This window comes from Lytechinus variegatus, chromosome 5 (assembly GCF_018143015.1).
Source record: "Lytechinus variegatus isolate NC3 chromosome 5, Lvar_3.0, whole genome shotgun sequence".
Taxonomy (NCBI): Eukaryota; Metazoa; Echinodermata; class Echinoidea; order Temnopleuroida; family Toxopneustidae; genus Lytechinus; species Lytechinus variegatus.
Window position 1 is genome coordinate 48,420,720 of NC_054744.1, and position 20,093 is coordinate 48,440,812.

Genomic DNA, 20,093 nt, shown 5'->3' on the forward strand with positions numbered 1-20,093 from the left:
ACACTTTGTGCTATAATGGTGGATCCCGTCACCATTTTTTACTTATGCTTTGGAAACTTATATAATTTGTTTATTTACTTTATTTTATCTTTCGTAGATATTGTGTGTACTTGATTTATTTTGTTTTTTACACGTTGACTCTCTTTGTGTCAATCTAAGGCGGGTATTAGGGGAGGGGGGGGGGGCAAAACCTTTTAGTGGCCGAAATTAATAAATGTTCGTTAGGTTATGGTTAGGGATAAGGTTAAAGTAAACAAAAAAATGGACTGAATAATGCGAGAGGAGAGCGTGAAAAAGAAGAGAGATTTGAAAAGATAAAGGGGAACGATATGAAATAATACATTATCTCAGACAGTAAATTCGAGTGTAAGCTTAAGTACTCTAGTCCACCTAAAATGGCGTCAAAACTCTGCTCAACTTCAGGGCTCCCCCAATTAAACCTTGAATTATCGGGGATACTCAATAAAAGTATCAACTGGGTTGATGTACTCATCTGATGATACTGTTCCTCAACAACGAAAGGGTAGTCTTTTCGAAAATGAACTTCCCTGACTGGGTTGACCTACTACTCTGAGTAGTCAGAGTAGAAGGTCCATAGTTATTTGGGGAGGATACAAAATTAATCACTAATTTAAGAAAAAATCCATCAGTGTTCAAGCTTATAGACTAGTTCGGTTTTGGCATACGCCAATACAGACAAGTGTCTATCCTAATGCGAACCCTATTCTTATATAAAAATAAAATCTAACTTGGCTGTAAATCATTGAATATTGCTCCAAACCTGCATTTTTTTGTCTAGACATTCTTTTAGGACTCTTTTTATATGTATATTTGAAAAGAAAAATGGATTATTTTCTCATGTCTTCTATTGTTTCTTTTATTTCTCACGTAGTTCTTTGTTCTTTTCTCATTATTGTTTTCTTTGGTTTTTTTTTTATTTAAATCTGCGGCACTATTTCAGTACTGAATAACATGAAATGAGTTATTTATAATACAAAATAGATAAATAAAAAAAATCATTAATTTCGGCTACAAACAGAATAAGCCTTCCCCCCCCCCCTTTCCCCCCAGATTAGATTGCCTTAAATAAAGTCAACGTGCAAAAATCAGACCGTCACAAAGGAAACTTTCAGCACACACAATATCTATGTAAGAAACAACAGGAATAAAATAAATAAAAAATGTTACAATTTAGTTTACAATTCATATGGAGAGCGGGTCTCTCTATATATATCTAATCCTAACATTTAACCCCAACCCTACTCTTACTCCTTACCCCTTATCCGTATAATTTTGGTGACGGAGAGAGTGACAGAAACGAAGAAAGGAATAGGAGAGAGAGAGTGTGTGTGTGTGTGAGAGAGAGGGAGAGAGATGGAGAGAGAATGGAAGAAAGAATTGAAAAAGATGTAGAAGAATAAACTCAGTCAATTTATGGATTCGTGTAAAGAGTAAACTTTTTTAGTAGAATATCCCTACACGTCTTTATGTATCGGTTATGCATATGTTCGTTATATGCTAGATTCCTAAGTTATGAATATAAGTCGTACAAATGAAGAAAGAAACTTCCTGTGAAAGGTTTCCTAGTAATTATGACGATGGTCAAACGTCTTATACCGGTCAGTTAGATTTGTTGGGAATATCCCTGAAAAGGGAAGACATATGCCCATAAAAGGAGAAGAACAGGGATGAATGGGTAGAATTGTATAGACAAACGTCAAAACATTTCCTAGAAAAAAAGAGTTTTGTTTAACGCGATTCAATATAGCAGCAGTGCTGACTTTGAAAACTACAATAAAATAATTATTCACAAACAACACCAATTTAACAATTAAATCCAAAGTTAACTGACCTTAAATGACATTTGACCTTAGTCATATGACCTGAAACTCGCACAGGATGTTGAGCAATACTTGATTACCCTTATGGCCACATTTCATGAACTAGGTCTACATACTTTATGAGATATTTCAAAAACTTAACCTGATGTTAAGATTTCGATATTGATTCCCCAACATTGTTTAAGTTCATTGACCCTAAATGACCTTTGACCTTAGTCATGTGACCTGAAAATCGGACAGAATGTTAAGTAATATTTGATTACCCTTATGACAAAGTTTCATGAACTAGGTCTATACTTTCTAATTTATGTTGTCATTTCAAAAACTTAACCTTCGGTTGAGATTTGATGTTGATGCCGCCTTCGCCGCCACCGTCGCCGCCGTCGGAAAAGCGGCGCTATGCAGGTGAGACAAAATTGGACAGTGCTCACTTAAGTGTAACATTTTGTCGAAATTTGTACTGTCATGTGATAGATGAGACCCAAACCCAAGAATATGTGTGAAAGAAATTATCCCCATCCCCAGGACTTTTATTGATACGCAATGTGGATGAAAGAGAGTACTTAGCAAAGACAAATAATACAAAAGTAACAGTTCACACTATTAGCTATATATATATATATCTCTCTCTGCGACTTTATTACATAATCAAACTCAAATTTATACAACTCTTTCCACAAATATCGCAAACTGAAATAAAAGTAATAAAAGGCGTACTTAGACAAAATGAAGCAAATACGCTAATACACCATGTACACGACAATGATTATCATACACAACATGTATGAATACTATCATGGCTATTGTCTATAGCTTAAACACATGACTGTGATTCTAGCCATGCAAAACCAATCAAAATAAGCCCCAAACTATTTCCAAGCAAAATTCGTTTCGTTGAAAAAATGACAAAATAGTTTATTGTTTCCGTACTAAACACAGAACAAAAAGGAAATAAGAATTATAATAAAAAGAAATAAAATATTACAGCAAGTTTTGTGTGATTTTGCAATGAATTCCAATCTCGAACAAACCATTCACTACAGTGAAGTACAACTGTTCAAATAAGGCATTTAACATATTTGTGAACTATTTTCCACATCAAATAAAATGACTGAGCAAGCTTAATTTATCTACAGCAAGGTTTTTGTCAAAGCAAATTGCATTCAAAAGCTAAAAGGCTATAGTATAATTCATAGCGCTGTACACTGTTGATGTTCCCTTTTTGAATACGATATCTACCCATTTTCAAGATAATTTTCTGTAATTTATATTTACATTGTAAGCACACATTATGCTTATCTTCTTAACTGATCAGTGAGTTGATATAAGTAAACAAGCCTGGAAACACCATACACTCTAAAAACAAATCAGTCAAAAATGACTGGTTAATAGGGTCAGCTGGGAGCAACTGTTATTTTAGTCATATTTGACTATTTTCTAGTCATATTTTACTAGAAAATAGTTATTTCTGACTAGAATATATGTCAGAAATGTGAATATCAGTGATTGCCATATCAGTTGCTCCCAGCTGACTACTGGTGTAGTCAATTTGACTGATTTGTTTTAAGAGTGTATCTTAATCAAACTTGTAATTTTTTGCTTGCACCATGATGACAATGAATTTTGTTATCTTGAGGAGGATCGTTATTCAACAACTTTTTCGTAAGCAAATTTTAAATCTCACTACCAAATCAAGTAATATTTACAAATAGAATTAAGTTTTCTTCTGCAATCGGCAGATGCTTATATTTTATTGGTCTTATCGTTTCGTATTTTTTTTTGTAAATGTGCATGCGAGAGCTAGCTGTGAAAACTTTATCAAACCTTGCACATCATTACTCGCGGCACTTAAAAAAAATAAAAATAAAGAATTGCTTTATGAGAAGGAAGATTGAAGAATAACAACTCTACTTCAAGGTATTCAATTTATAATGATTGGACGGGAAATGTATAAAGCTTCGAACTTCATTCAAATCGAGTAAATATCAAAATAAGAATTAAAAAAATCACATGAGTACTGAATTTTTTTCATTTTTGAAACCAAGAAACTAAATTTTGTCAGATGATTAATTCGGTTTGAATAACTTTTTGTTCATAAATTGTCGAGGGATTCACTTGTTTTTTCTTAAACCACATTAAGAATAAATTATTCAAGCCCTTGATATTTCTTGGGTTAGTATAACCTACCTCCTTACTATTTAAGCTGATATACCTGAAAATACTACATTCTAAATAAATCGCTGAAATGTTACTTTGAAAATGATGGTATATCAATATTATGAATTTTGTGCACAAACTTATGTCATAATCTATTTTCTGACAATTCTAATTGTCTAACCCGTGTGTTTCTAGATCAGATGAGGCGTGTTGCACAAACTATCCAATTGATTGTAGGATCAATCACAGCTTGATTTTTAGCCAATCAGAGGTCAATATTCAAATTCATTGACTTTACACAGCAAACCTTTGGATGGTTATTAGTCATGAAAGGAGAACCTAGGCCTATAAAATTAGTTTTAATTACACTTCAATGGATCTTATAATGTATGCTTAACCACGCTTTATGCCAAGTCATAAAACTATATTTCATCTCTGTATACAACTCTTAAAACTTTGATAATTTATAGTGATTTATTTGATCTTAGATCTCATTGCTAAGACTGCTTGATGTAGTATCAAATTTCCAGACTCGATCAAGTCCAATATCTTAGATCTCATTGCTAAGACTGCTTGATGTAGTCTCAAACTTCCAGACTCGATCAAGTCCAATATCAGCCATGTACACGGACCCATCGGGAGAGTATGTGGCGATATCATGTACCACTCCAAATGCCTGATATAGAAAGAAACATAGCGAGGTATGTTAGAAGTTGTTTTGAGAATAAAACAAATATGTTATTATTGCGTAGTAATCCCTCAGAATTGTGTCATCATACATTTCATACTTTTTCTGGATGAGAAGAGAAGCATGAAAACATGGAAGAAGAATAAATCATTCACAAAGTTATTTCATGAACAGTAGATATTGTAGTAGATGCCTAATTACGAAAATTACAGCTAAATTAGATCGATAAGTTCATAAGCTACGCAGTATACACCCATATACAGATACACCATCTGCTTGTTAAATATTTCTATCGGGAAAAATCAGTCTGTGAATGGTAATAACTTTTTTTTTGGGGGGGGGTGTACAAATAAAAGTGCTCCATCCCTAGTAAATCCGTTCCTGCATACTTACTTTAGGGTAGGGATCCCATGTGCTCAATATTTCACCAGTTTCAAGATCCACAGTGAATGCGAGGGGTGGCACTCCTACTTCTTCATTAGGTCCGTTTACAGTGTACAATACATCTGCATTGCAACAAAGTGAAAATATATCTCATAATATCTGGATCATGATTAAAAATACATATACCAAGTAAACATGAGGTGAATCATTATCATTAACTCTATTGAAGGGCTCATTGATTCACTGCCAACGAGAAATGTTTCTTCTACCATAGTCCGTCCTGTAAATCGACAGTACGTAAAGGTAGAATTTCCTTGACAGAACTAATAGTAAAAGCAAACACAACTTTTCAAATGCTTTTCCATGTTGAAATGAATACATTTTCTTTTAGGTATCATGAGGAGTTCTCCAAAATAACGACAATGATTGTTTGTTCGTATCTATCTATCTATCTTTGTTAATATGACCTTAATAATGTGGTGATATTTTGATTGGAATAACTACACTGTTAAAAAAACCCTGATTTTACAGAAAAATAAAAGAAGATTTTGCAGAAAGCAATACCAGAATCATTCTTTAAATTCATGAAACAGGAATTTTTCTGCAATTTAACAGAACAGGTCTGTTAGAAAAAGGGGAAAAGAGTGTTTTATTTAAGGAAATTTGTAAGATTACACACACCAAATACCGATTTCCTGTAAGATTACGCAATCTGGTAAGATTACAGGTGTTCTCGAGACTCTGCTGCAGGAACTTCTTTTAGTAAGGATAAATTTTCTAAAAATGTGTAAAATAAATTATGTTCGTTTAAACCATGCAGTGAAGGAATATCGAAAGAAATTATAATTTCATTTGAAACGAGAAATCACTGCAGTTAAGATCGCATTATTTTTGCTGGGGCGGGGAGTGCTTCTGTTTGTTAGAAATAAAGGTACCTTGTTCACTGTTGTAAGAAATAGCAAAGAGTTGTTTTCCAAACATCGGTGATGCGATCTGTCTTTCTAACTCGCCATTGGTCAGATTGAAGCATTGTATCCGGGCATTTTCACGATCAGCTACACATATGATATCACGTGCTTCAATCAGAGCAAGACTGTGGGGGATCTGTAGTTTCCTCAGCGGTGACCATTCTGGTAGGTTTTCTATCAAGAAAATCATGTAGATATGTTCATTGGTTAAAACCACCCTCTCATGGTATAATTATGTCTGAAAGAATTCCAATCATAAACTGGATAGAAATTAATGGGACCAATCATAGTCACAATCATTGTCACTTGCGGGGTTTTCTTTTGTATGAAAGTATCACATTGGTCTATGATTTAATAATTGAATAGATATCTGCATTTCACTGTCATGTCATGTCATACTATAGTCATCTCATTATACACTTGAGCATAGTCTTACAAGAAGGGGAGGGGGGGGGGGTGATTTAAACAAATATATTACCTATGATTAACTCATGCATAATTCTTCATTAAAACCATTCTATAAATCAGCTGTAAATCTTTAACTCTTCTTAAAATAGTTTTATGCTATGCTATATACGTACCTCCAGGTATGATTCCTGCTGTAATCTCTAGTAATGCTGTTCCATTTGAACTAAACTTGAGAATACGATTATTACAGTATCTGTATCAAACGAAGAGAGAAAAATCATGTTCAACGAGCTTTTAAATAGTTAAAATCCTGTTCTTGTTACCGATTGAACCAAATACCACCAAAATACCCAAATGGAACATATTGATGATCTTTATTTAAATCACAATCTTCATGATGAAAAAAATATGCTTTCTAAAAAAAGTAATAAAATCATTGTGAAAAAAATGATATTCAATGATTTATTACGACTTTTTGTATAATTTTAATTTTAATAATCTCAAATCTATTCGCACTTTCATAGAGTCTCATCTGAAGATATTTCGATATAATACTTCTAACCTCTCCTCACCTTCATCTTACTGTAGGGGATACATTGCAGAGTACAGGACAATGCAACGTTTTCAACAAGTAAGCTCGTATAAATCAGAAGACCAAAAGGAAATCAAAGAATAAGGTACATACATGTACATGAAAGTAAAAAAGAGAAAGCATTTGAATATCGAGAACGCTGATGCTATGAAAATCGTTCCATTGACAATGCGAGCAAGAGTTTTGACGTTATACTACCCCCCCCCCTCCTTGCACACTAAAGAATATGCTCCTAGAAATTTGGTTCCGTTCATTTCAATTTTTAATCATTTAAATCCCCCTATGTTTCATTCTTCATCAAAGATTAAAACAAACTTTAAAAATTACAATTGCAGGATGTCTACATCATAAGTACTTCAGTTATCAACATTAGTCAACATTAGTTATTCATAACCATGACAAATTTCTTATTCAATCATTTGTATCTAAATCTTTAATTGATTTTTTTCTGTATTCACACACGCTCAGTTGTCTTCAAGGGTTTCATTCTCCTTTTATAAGAAAAGAAAAACATAATTTCCTACCCATCAGCGACATAGACATCTCCAGTCCTGCTATCAACAGCTACATCTGTAGGTTTACAGAAATGATTCCAATCTTGACCAGGTTCAAACGCCTTTCCTAAAGTCATAGATGGTTCTTTAGATCCGGGAGAAAACTTGAAGACTTGATGCAAGGCTACATCTGTAATCCATTTATTATCTTCTGTGTCAATGTACAAGCCATGTGGCATGTAGAAACTATAGGAAGAAAGAGACAGATTTAATATTGTTAACAAGATCTACCTCAACAACAGGCACCAAAATATCATAGATAAATGTGTATAAAATAGAACACCTTTATTAGTAAAGAAATTATTTTTCATTATCAAAATGCACCTCTGAGAGTAGCAGCTCTAAATGTATACACAGAGCAACTTTTGAATTATTTATGTAATACCTCGTTCATGGTGAACTTAAATGGACTTGACATAAGCTTAATTCCTCAATTATAATTTGAATTATTCCGTGTACCGTTTATAAACACTTTCATTCAAGTCCTACACCGTGTTATTGAAGGGAAATGAAACCTTTGGAACAAATAGGCTTGTGTCGAAAAAGAAAAATCAAAGAATAGGAACAAAGAAAGTTTGAGTAAAATTGGACAAACAATGAGAAAGTTAAGGGCATTGAATAATGCAATCACTAATGCAATGGAGATCCTTCTATTGGCAATGCGACAAGGATGTGTGATGTCACATGTGAACAACTTTCCCTTTGATGGACTATAAAATACCCTTAAAATATCTCTTTTTGCTTTTTTTATGGTAATACAATCTCTTTTTCCATGCCTGAGGTATTCTTTCAAAATCTGCATTGCATGCTTTCCTATAGTCATGATCTACTGATATATGGGATAAAAGAGGCATTTTATATAATAAGTGAAATAATGTACTAAAGTAATGGGAGAGTTGCTCACAAGTTACATCACACATCTTTGTCGCATTGCCAATTTGAGGATCTCCATAGCATTAGTGATTGCAATATTCAAATGCTCATAACTTTCTCATTATTTTTCCGATTTTTCTCAAACTTTCATTGATCTGTTTCTTTGATTTTTCTGTTTTCACACATTTGGAATAAATAGCTTGTCAAGCTATCTTGTTCGAAAGGTCTTATTCTCCTTTAATTGTTTATGAATATTAAGAAACTATGGTGACCATGAAGGGACATGCAAACAGACCAAATCGCGAATATTGAAGACGAAATTCACGACATTGTGAATTTCGTCACCAATTTCGTTGCGAATTAGTCACGACGTCGCGAATTTCGTCTTGAATTTGTTTCGCTCGCTTGGCGGTCCTCGTAAAAGCGCCAAGAGACGACTATTATTTCGATTCGAACACGTGCATGTTGGCATGGGCTTGGCACTGAATTAAGAAACGAGACACATCGCTCTAACCTACCGGTAGTCTTCAACAACTTACCTAGAATTAGATAGTCTAGGCGATGGCAGTCTTAGATCTAACAAATCTACATACTTATTCCACTTAGTACAAAAGGATCACAATTGAAGTTAAAACCTACCATTTTCACAAAAAGCATGGTTAAAAGTCTCGACAAGAGTTCCATATGCACGTACCGCCCAAGCAAGCAAAATAAATTCACGACAGAATTAGCGACGAAATTCGCGACATCGTATAATTATATCGTCGCGAATTTCACGACGGAATTGGTGACGTCTTGAATTTGGTCGTCAATATTCGCGATTTGGCCTTGCGATGTCCCTTCAGGGCCACCATAATAAACAGCCATGCTTGCAAATTAGGAAAGAGGTGGAAAGTTGGTTAATATCGGGCATCGATCCTCCTTTTTTGGTTGGTATTGGGGCAAAACAATCACCAGCTTTACTCAGCTTAATTACTACGAAACACACTGAGACTTCACGGAGATGATGATCTCATAATGAAAATATCCGTTTGCACCAAAATGCCAATTTTGACATATAATTGCCCTTTTTGGCTTGGCCCCCCATAAGACATGTTCCGCCGCCCTTCCCTTATCATCCTCATAACAATTGAACAGCACCGGCGTTTCTCCCCCCCCCCCTTATTCACCACGCTTGCCCTGGCTTCCTGTTTTCCCGGCTTCGCCACGGACTACTTCATTAATCGGAAGAGAAACCTCATTTCATTTTCGGATTAATGAACATTCGAAATAACGATCTTATTTCGGTTTCGGACTTACAAACATCGAGGTAAAGGCAATTTACGTGTTTCAGAGTTAAGAACCCTCGGAAAAAAGAGTCTTCCGAATAACGAACCTTCTGAATGACGGACTGTAACCCTTTTTTGAATGTATTGTTTCAATATTCATACTATTCATGAAACAAATAGATATTTCAGTTATGTCCACATCTACCTTTGATTTCAGAGGAATAAGAAATACACACACTATAGAGGTAAGAAGTATCTTATAGAGACCTAATATCACTTCTTGTGACAAGAACATTTTGTAAGTAGGATACAATTCATATGAGCTTACATGTCACTTCCCCATGAGTTAAGAACATTTCCAGTAGCCGGATCAAGGGTCAAAACAAGTTCATCTGAAATAGGTTCCTCCAGCAAGAATTTGTCATCCTCGTCAAAGTCACTAAAACAGAATGAAAATACAGTGTATTAAAATCACATGTTTTTATTGTCAATGAACGTATTAAATGGTGATAATGATGAAAAAACATGAAGGGTGTCCAGTTATTACATGCCATCAATTTAACGTCAGGGTATTTTGATGAAATATGGAATTAAAGTAGGGGTGAGATTATTATACGACTCATAACTCTATTTATCGATAGGCATTTTTCGTCACCCATCATTCCTTTCGTCATGTTTTCTTCTTTTTGTTTTGATTTTCATTTCTTGAAATATAGTAAGTGTTCTACTCCAGGGCATACCCCCATAACGCCACCCGCATATGCGTGCTCTTGTCTTCTGATAGTACTTCAGACTTTAACCACGCTTACATTCTTCTGATCTAAATTGACTTCCTTTTTATGTCGAGGACAGAGAAGAGCGATGGATGACAATATGAATTGACATTATGTATATATATATATATATATATATAGGCCTATATGTTTTTAACAAGACTATTGGTCAAATATGATAATATATACTGCCCAACATCAACTGCTTGGGTTATGATTTTTTCTTTAATGATAAAATAAAATCGTGATTAATCTTAATCTTACCCATTTCCCCATCTCCTATCACCACGATGTAATAATGATAATTGACCTGTAGAATCTGTATCAACACCAGCTACTTGACCGATCACTCTATCATCTTCACGAGGCCACCATCCACGGAGTATCATACCATAGGCCAAGGCGCTGGCAGAGTCCCACAGCTCCTGAAAAATGGTGGTATGAAGATTGTGAAATATTTTTATATTTTCTCATAAAAAATAGAAAAACTATCTTCTTCATAAAGGGGTACTCCGGGCTGAAAATGTTATGTGTAAATAAATAGAATAAAGTTTACAAGGCAAAATTATCAAAATCTGATAACAAATAGCTAAGTTATTGAATTTTGAAGCTTCGCAGTATCTTGTGAAAAACCCAAAAGCACTTCGTCATGAATATTCCTTACAGGTAGGCTGAGGATGTCACACTCCCACTTTCCTCTTTATCATAATTATTACATGAAATTACAATGTTTCACTTGTTCATACATGAGTGATTGATATGTCTCTCTAGTATCAAAAAAAGTTCAGCAATTGATAATTAACGCACTAAATCAGTTGTCATTCCAAATTTGGGGTTCTTGAAGAACTCCCCCCCCATAATTTCATACAATACAAAATAACAAGTGGGGATACGACATCGTCACTTTGCTTATTGAATATTCATGAAGACATGCCTAAAACTGTTTCACCGGTATAATGCAAATCTTTAAAAAGCCATAACTTCATGAAACCATAGTATATGACTATTTTATCTTATCAATTTTATTGATTGTTTAGTTAAGTATGTGCCATCTCGTAATCTTGAATCAGCTCAGAAGGATTTTTAAAGTTTCCCTTGTGTTCAGACCCAGTTTTAAGTAGAAAGATCATTTGCACATGCTGCCCCTTCACCTTGGAATACCACCCCATCATATATGTAAAGAACTCTTTTCAACCCAATTAAATCCACTTTGAAAATATACTTATTCAAAGAGACTTTTAAATGAGTTAGTGCCACGATTTCCAGCAAATTTCTCGGTTTTTTCTTTGCTTTTTATGTCTCCTTCAAAAGCGCATAGGATGCATTGGCAGTGATATGCGCTATGATCATGTTGGCATTATTATTATTATCATTGTTATTATTATTATTATCATCATTATTATTATCAATTATAAAGTCTCTTCATAATCATGGAATGGGCGAGAATTTCGTAAGATAGAACAAAGTTTGTACCTTTCTAATATCCATTCTACAAATTAAAATAAAATTATAATTGTTCTAAATTATGGGGATAAAACCCGCAGGAAACAATCAAATTCTCACAAGGAATCAACAAATTGAATGAAGATTCATTACCTATTCATTTTGGTAAGATTGGAATGTTAGAATTCACATTATTAATCTTTAACGAAGTTAATGATGGGAGACAACTAACCTGTAGCTTCATAGCCCAATCTGAGGAGTGTGAGTAGTCTGAATTCTCGTTGAGTGCGTTGTCGATGTATGAACCTTCATTATACTGATAAGATGATTGCATAACAGAGCCATCGACACCGTAATCGAGCCGTGGTTCGCTACTACTCATCCACTCTGAGTTCGCCTCTAAGATAGATTGTAGGTAGTCAGCAGTCGAGTACTCACTCCCAATCGGTTCTTCAATGGCTAGGGATGAGCTGCTGCTTAATGCAACGTCGTTGTCAAGTTCGTTGTTCAGTTCATTGTCGAGTTCGTTTGATTGGGATGATTCTGTTTCGCATTTCGGGTTTTTAAGTGCTTCTGAGTAGTACTCAACCGCCTTGATGACGCCTTTATCCTCATCACTGAAAGAGAAGAGAGCATGGTAAGAGGAATGTATTAAAAATAATCACTTCAAACAAAATAAAAGAAAAAAAATGAAACGTACACAAGTTACAAAAAAAAATATCCATGCATAAAAGCATTAACAGATAACAATCCAATTAAGTTACTGAACGAAGAATAAAGCCACCAATGTGGATTACTTCTCTGAAATATGACAGGTGTGAACACAATGAAGTGATAGTTACCATTAGAGTCTAAAAGAAATAAATGGATCTTCCCGGATAACTGTTATAACAGAAGCACGTGTAGGTCTAATGAGCATTTTCTGACTTGAAGTAGTTTGTATCGCTAACTAACAATGGAAATACAAATTTTGAATTTTGTTTCAATGTGAACAATAGTGCACTGAGCTTAATCAGTCATCGACTAACAGTACTTTATTTTGAATAAATGGAACAAAAAAATATTATGTTTAAAAATTAATTTAGTATGTCGATTACTGATCGTTCACAAAATGCATTTTGTATATTCTTGAAAATATAAATTCTTGGGAGGAACATGTAAATATTTATATGACTCACTTGGATACAAAAAGTCATCATTACAATAATATAAATCTTACCACAGAAACACACGGCAAAAGTTCTACATTTGCATTGCTGAAGAAACTAATTCTTAATAGCCATCCAGATTAAATACCTGTCCAGTTCTTTCCTTTCTGCCTCCTAGAGTTAATATAGTAATTTTTGCGCAATATATTTCGTAACTCAAATCTAAGAAAAAATATTTTAATCGAAATTTTAATGAAACATACCTAGAAGGCATTATCTTAAGCGCCAGACCAGAGTCATCAGCAAAACCACCTATATGGGAAGAGAGAGAAATCCTAATCATAATCTACGTAACATACAACAACAACAATATTAATAATAATAATAATAATGTACATTTATATAGCGCTTATTACAGTAGTTTCTAACCGGAATATTAGTCATCTTTGCACTCGAAAATCCAACGTCTATAATAATCAAAGTCTGCAAAATTTATCATTTTTTTTCTCTCATGAGTTTAAAGAATAGTTTTAAAAATTAGAGATGGCCATTTCTCTTGGTATATGGGACACAACATACAAATGTAAGGATCATTGCTGTTGAATGGCAATGAGTGATTATGATTCATAGCCGGGGTGGGGGGGGGGGGGGGCAAAATCGCTATTTGGTAGTGCGAAAATTGTCAAGGAACAGCGATAATGAAATTTTCTTTGGTTGACTTTGAGTTGATTTTGCTCACTTTATTTTGACAAAGTCATTTCCAAAATGTGACAATTTCGATAGCGCCCATATCGTTCAATTCTTTCTCAGACGGCAAGTCACTTAAACAATTTCTCTATATACGTACTCATTATTTCAATTTATTTATTTACTTATTCCTTTATTTACTTATCTATCTATCTATTTATTTATTTATTTGTTTTATCTATTCCTTTATAGCGCCCATACCGTTCAATATTTTCTCAGACGGCAATTCACTAAAACAATTTCTCTATACGTACTTATTATTTCAATTTATTCATTTATTTATTTACTTATTTCTTTATTCATTTATTTATCTATTTATTTATTTATCTATTTATCTATCAATATATTTATCTATATATTTATTTGTTTGTTAGCTTATTTATTTATTTATTAGTAATGTTGCTTTGCAAAATTTTTCATAAGTATACAATCTTGATGGTTACAAGTATATCTACTGGTACTATTCGTCTTTATGAATGTATGTTTCCCTGTGATGTATTCCAGATGGATAATAGGTTTAACAGAAGATGTCTCACATTATTCATCACTGAGAGCATTCAAATCCCATGTATTTCTTATATTCTTTCCTCTAATATTTTCGATATCCTCTCCTTTTAATAAACCTAATTATCATCTCTTATACCGTTTCTAGGAGAGGAAATTCTTAATATTTAGAAATTGTTTTGCATTGTAATCAAGAGATTCGACAGAAAGATAACGGACTCTAACGCCCGCAGTTCAATTAATTAGCATAATTACAATCCTTAGGCCTGTCAAATTGGATAAATAAGAAGCGTCTGTTGAACGTGTCGAACATATGTTGAGTTAACACTGCAAAACAAGCTGGTATTATCGATGCGATCCCGCTCTGCTTATAGGAATAGAAGTGTTGAAATAGCACCATCAGTTAAAAATCAACACTGGCTGGAGTTGTTGTAATGCTTATCTATATAGGGTTATTCTGTAGCCAAAGTTGTTCCTGAGACGTTTGTTTGTAGACACCGATTTTTTTTAAAGCAATGATTACTGAAACTCAAATTTACCTTTCTTGTACTGAACCATAAGGACCACATTGTGCATGAAAGCGCCACCTACGGTGATAGCATCTCCCATGGCTAAGTAGTTATCACAACGATCCCGTGACCATTGGAACATCATGGCGATTGGTCCTTGACATATACCACTCGTGTTTTTAGTATTACATGACCTAATGGAAGATAACGTCAAAGAAGATAAACTTATCAAAACTAGTTCCAAAAATACATATCATTACAAATTGATTAAAGGGAAATGCCTGTTGCCATCAACAAGGAATCTTTGTGTTCCGAAGATGTAAATTACCTGTACCCTTAGAGAGTTAGGCCTACAGAAAGGCACTTGCATGAAGGAAACATAGTTGAACACTAAAACAGCAACAAACAAATATCCATTATAGGCCTAAAGGGTGCAAAATTGCACTTTTTAAATCCAAGTAATAGAATATTCAAATACTTTTTTAACAATTTCTATCTGTATTTATTTTGAGTTTCTGTATTTATTTTCTGCAAGGTTTTTAACGTGGAACAAAATAATGAATATTAAAAGACATAGTTATTTTGTCATGTCAGCTTGCATACTATGACAAGCTATACAGGAAGATTATTGTTTTGATGCAATAGCATTTTGAGTAATTACTTGACTGTTTCTAGCTAGTAATTACCATTTATACCCCTCCGTATACAAGACATATACAATCTAAAGTAGATTAAAAACTACTTTACCTGCACTGCAAAAACTCCGGTGTTGATTTGATACCAACCCGGAATCTATTATGTCCACACCAGAGAAGTGTTAAACAACACCAGTTTGGTTTTAGTCTAACACCATTTATATACTACTAATAATAATGATTATATGTTTTAATACAACACCAATTAGTATTAAAACAGCATTGGTTTGATTCCAAACTGGTGTTATTTCTATACTGGTATTAAATCACTGGAGTTTTTGCAGTGCAGGTAAAAACAGTATACTACTTCTTAAACTACTTTAGATTAATAAGCTACCATAACTATTAAGGAATGAGGTCATTTGGTCAATCCAAACAAGATGTTAATCAAATCAATCCAGGATTTAGATAGCAGCATAATTACTGCTGTTGACGGGATACGGCATGGATAAAATAATCACGCATCAAATTAAGAGGGAAAAATAATCAAATCAAATCAACAAACTAGGTTGATTTTTCATCATAGTCATAACGTTATTTTAATATTATGTGAAGACCCAATTGCATTTTCCTACTTGCATATACTCAAGTTGGACATCTAATTAATCAATAGTCAACACTATCATAGACTCCTCCTCAGTCGATGATTTCATGAATAAAATGCGGCACAGCGAAGAAATCGCAAAATGCTCCCATTATATAGAAAAAGCTCAAAATTGTGCAAAATATTTCATGCAAGGAAAACCAATTTCTTCAAGTCATCAGACATTACCAGTAGTCTTTTGTACTAGCCGCTTCGTCCGGACAGCCGTAGAGCTCCATATGTATGACAGCGTCTTGGTTGATTAGTGGGCTGAAACCAACTGGGGAGATGGAAGAGAAAGACTAATATTATTACACATCGTCATCTTGAGAGGTTTTTTACACTTGGGTGCAGACCATTTGAGGAGCTTTAACTGGAAATTAGACGGCAGGTTGATAGAATTAATGCATGACAAACCAACCTTATAATCGTCTTTATATACGTAGGACAAACATAATACTATAATGTGCTATCAATGGAAGGAAATAATGTTTAATATTTATAAAGGGAATATTTCCGTAAATAAACATTCAAGAATGAGTATTGCCAATGTCTGCGATTAGCATTGGAGTATAGAGTATTATCATTGCCGGGGGGGGGGGGGACGTCGAGGCACAAGAATCCAATAATTCGATATAAAATAACGGAAACAATTGACATCTATATATTTCAAAGTATATCTGTTTTGAAGAAATCTCCATAAGGGCACAAATACCTTTCCACGATCATCGCTCATGAAGTTGAACCTCACGAATTCCGCGCGCGCCCAATCAATTTCTACATGTGCATTTTACTCTTCCATTATATAATGTCACATGATCAGACTGATTAGCTTTCAGCGCCATGAATATATACCATAAAGAATAACAGAAAGTGTATAATCGCAATGTTATACGATATTGATCGGGCAAGGTGTTGTGGCGCGAAAAATCTTGGCAACCGAGCAATGTTTACACCTGCCTATTAGAAATCAAATGCGCTACTGGCAGAAAATATATGAATTAAACATAAAATTATTTTTGGTTGATGCAATGTTTTATTGTTGAAAAGTGATCGAAAAGTTCAACATTGTTGAAAAGATGGGTCTTGGCGTTGTTGCCGCCTCCAAATAAATAAATAAATCCACAGTTGAAAAAATGTACAGAAGAATAATTGATTGATTCCCGGTTCAAACCTCACCCGGGAGTGTAGTAATTCATGTTTTTATTATCATTATCGAGGGTTTAAATTTAACATCTATTTCATCTTGCGATTCCTCTGTTAGCTTCGGAGATCAGATATATGTATTGCTAACTTAATATCATCGATGAAATGTACACACCAAAAATGAAAGGAGAGGATAGCTACAAATTCAACAACAATCAGAAATATAAGGTGAAAATGTTGTCAAGTGTTGAATCGAAATTTTGTATCCTTTCTATTCATATTAGCTAGAACTCAATGCGATCTAGTGAGATCTTATTTTTTTTTTAACAAGCATCTTAGTTCAAAACTTATAATTTTTTTACAGTTTTGATTACGGCTAAAGAAAAGAGTTCACTTTGTAAAAACACCTCCCTCCCGGATTCATTAGTATACAAACATTGTGAAGTAGTATGGTTTCAGGGATAAGGGTCCAATTTTTCACGTTATGAATATATAGGCATACACACATTGCATCATCCACAGCCATTGACGATGGATGTCAATCTTACTAGTCTAGGAGACAGGGGGCTTTATTCAGAATTTTTGGTGGGGAAGGTTTGACAAGCTTATCCGGGGTAAAATTGTGCGCTGATTCCAAAAATGTCACTCTTATTGACCGTACTCACGCCATTTTGGTCATTTGGGCCAAATTTTGACCAAAATGACCATTTTGACCACTCTTTGGAAAATGGTCCCTTAACATACTGCTTTTGTAGCCACATGCAATTAAAAGAGTCTATCTTCAGTAAAACTCAGTCAGTCAGTGCACACAGATTTCAGATAAAGTGCTTTCATTTGCCAAATCACAATAGCAGTGGTCATTTTGGCCATAATTTGGCCAAAAATGACAATTTTCATGATTTTTTTGGCCGAAATCTGTTACAAGTATTGATCAGAGCTACGACTGGATGTTTATAGAAATCCACATTTATTTTCAAAATGTGCGCTGGATCATAACCATCAACCTCATGTAATTTATTCCGTCAGTTTTTACTTGTGAAGGTAATTTTGGGTACTTTAGACATAACTGACCATTCGCGCAGTTTTGCATTATTAACTGTTCAAATAGGCAGGAAATTGAGGTCTTCAACATGTTTTATCTTCTTCCCTTATAAAATGAGAATGCATTTAAATGTCCTTGTGTAGAATTTTATGCTGATTCCAAATGTATCAGTCTAAATGACCCTATTTAACAAATTAAGGTCATTTTGGCCACTCATGACCCTTAAAATGACCAATGACATCAGTTCAATTTATCCAAAAATACTTTGAATGTTACCAGAATCGTTACAAGGGCATATTGTGACACCTAACATTGGTGTATTAATCCTTGAAATTGAACATCTCAAAAGTATTTTGACCTCATGCAATTTATTCCATCAGTTTTGACCTATGAGGGTCACTTGGCGTACTTTAGCCACAACTGACCATTCACGCAGTTTTGCATGTAATAAACTGCACATACATGACATAGACAGGAATTTGAGGTCTTCAGCGTGTTTTATCTTCTTCCCATATAACATGGAAATGCATTCAAAAGTTTATCTTATGTAAAATGTGACGCTGATTCCAAATATATCAGTCTTAATGACCCTATTTAACAGCTTTAGGTTATTTTGGTCAATTATGGCCCTAAAAATGGCCAATAACATCAGTTCAATTTATCCAGCAATACTTCGAATGTTACCAGAATCTTAACAAGGGTGTGCTGTAATACCCAACACTGGTGAATGAATCCTTAAAATTGAGCATCCCCAAAGTTGACTACTTTGGTCATTTTGGCCACCTTGACCCCCCGGCCAGCCCTGCTCATTGTGAATGTTAATTCAGGTGATATCGAACATGGTGAGGAGAAATTTTGGATTGCGTTAATATTAGCATCAATTATTGTTAAATGGGGAAGTTTGAAAGCTTCTTTGTGGAAATCAATGAAATTATTCCACACAGACCATAACTATTGGACCCTGTGGTCATTTTGACCACGTTTCCCTCATTATTGACCAGTGACCATGGACCCTAGGAATCTCCAATTAGTGGAGAGATCAGCTAAGAGAGAGACCTCGCATGCTTTGATGGGTCAAAAAGGGCTCAAATGCTGGTCAGTATCATTATCAGCATGAGCTACCAACATTTACCAATAATCGGTGAAGAGTGTTGATAATTGTGATAAAATCCTTTACATCGTGCATACATAAGGTTGTTTGACCATGGCACTGTGGTCATTTACATGATTTTGGCCACCTTTACCACACAGTATATGTTTATGGAAACTTCACATATATGGGGCAGCAAATTCAGGAATGAGACATTTTAGCATCATTTACATGTTATTTTAAGACACTTTTCTAGATTAATGTAGATTAATGATTCCAAATATATTAGTCTTAATGACCATTTATGAGCTAGTGGTCATTTCGGTCGCTTTTGGTCCCGACAATGACCAATCACATTTGCATGTATCAAAGAGGATTCAAATGTTGTTGTCGCTCCGTATTGTTAATAAGATGTATTATATCAATTATTGATTTCAATATGATATGACTAATAGCACATTATCAAAATTTTGAAACCAATTTGGCCATTTTGACTATCTATCGCATGTATGACTTTTGTAAATAAACATGACAGGAGCAATTGTGGAAATGCGTTCAATCCCTTTCGATTGGAAATATTAAAAGCTCACCTTGAGTAAAAAAAAATTGCCAAATACCTCACCATTTGGTCATTGTATGGTCATTGAGTAGCCATAACATCATTCCCTCCTTTTTATTTA

General features: G+C 34.2%; 1 protein-coding gene across 2 annotated transcripts in view; it reads right to left on the reverse strand.

Annotated features, from left to right (window-relative positions):
- Window positions 1-3,448: 3,448 nt before the first annotated feature.
- Window positions 3,449-20,093, reverse strand: part of LOC121416351 — a 43,836-nt gene continuing 27,191 nt past the window's right edge. Inside the window, exons 3-14 of one of the 2 annotated variants that reach the window (XM_041609922.1) lie at window positions 16,325-16,415; window positions 14,888-15,051; window positions 13,361-13,409; window positions 12,182-12,566; window positions 10,771-10,931; window positions 10,062-10,172; window positions 7,563-7,778; window positions 6,620-6,699; window positions 6,006-6,212; window positions 5,080-5,192; window positions 4,577-4,674; window positions 3,449-4,510 (exon numbers count right to left, since the gene is read on the reverse strand). In XM_041609922.1, coding sequence (XP_041465856.1) covers window positions 4,483-4,510; window positions 4,577-4,674; window positions 5,080-5,192; window positions 6,006-6,212; window positions 6,620-6,699; window positions 7,563-7,778; window positions 10,062-10,172; window positions 10,771-10,931; window positions 12,182-12,566; window positions 13,361-13,409; window positions 14,888-15,051; window positions 16,325-16,415 — 1,703 coding nt within the window. In that variant the 3' untranslated portion in view covers window positions 3,449-4,482. Of the gene's footprint in view, window positions 4,675-5,079; window positions 5,193-6,005; window positions 6,213-6,619; window positions 6,700-7,562; window positions 7,779-10,061; window positions 10,173-10,770; window positions 10,932-12,181; window positions 12,567-13,360; window positions 13,410-14,887; window positions 15,052-16,324; window positions 16,416-20,093 lie in introns of both variants that reach the window. The other variant, XM_041609921.1, reaches the window with a different exon arrangement.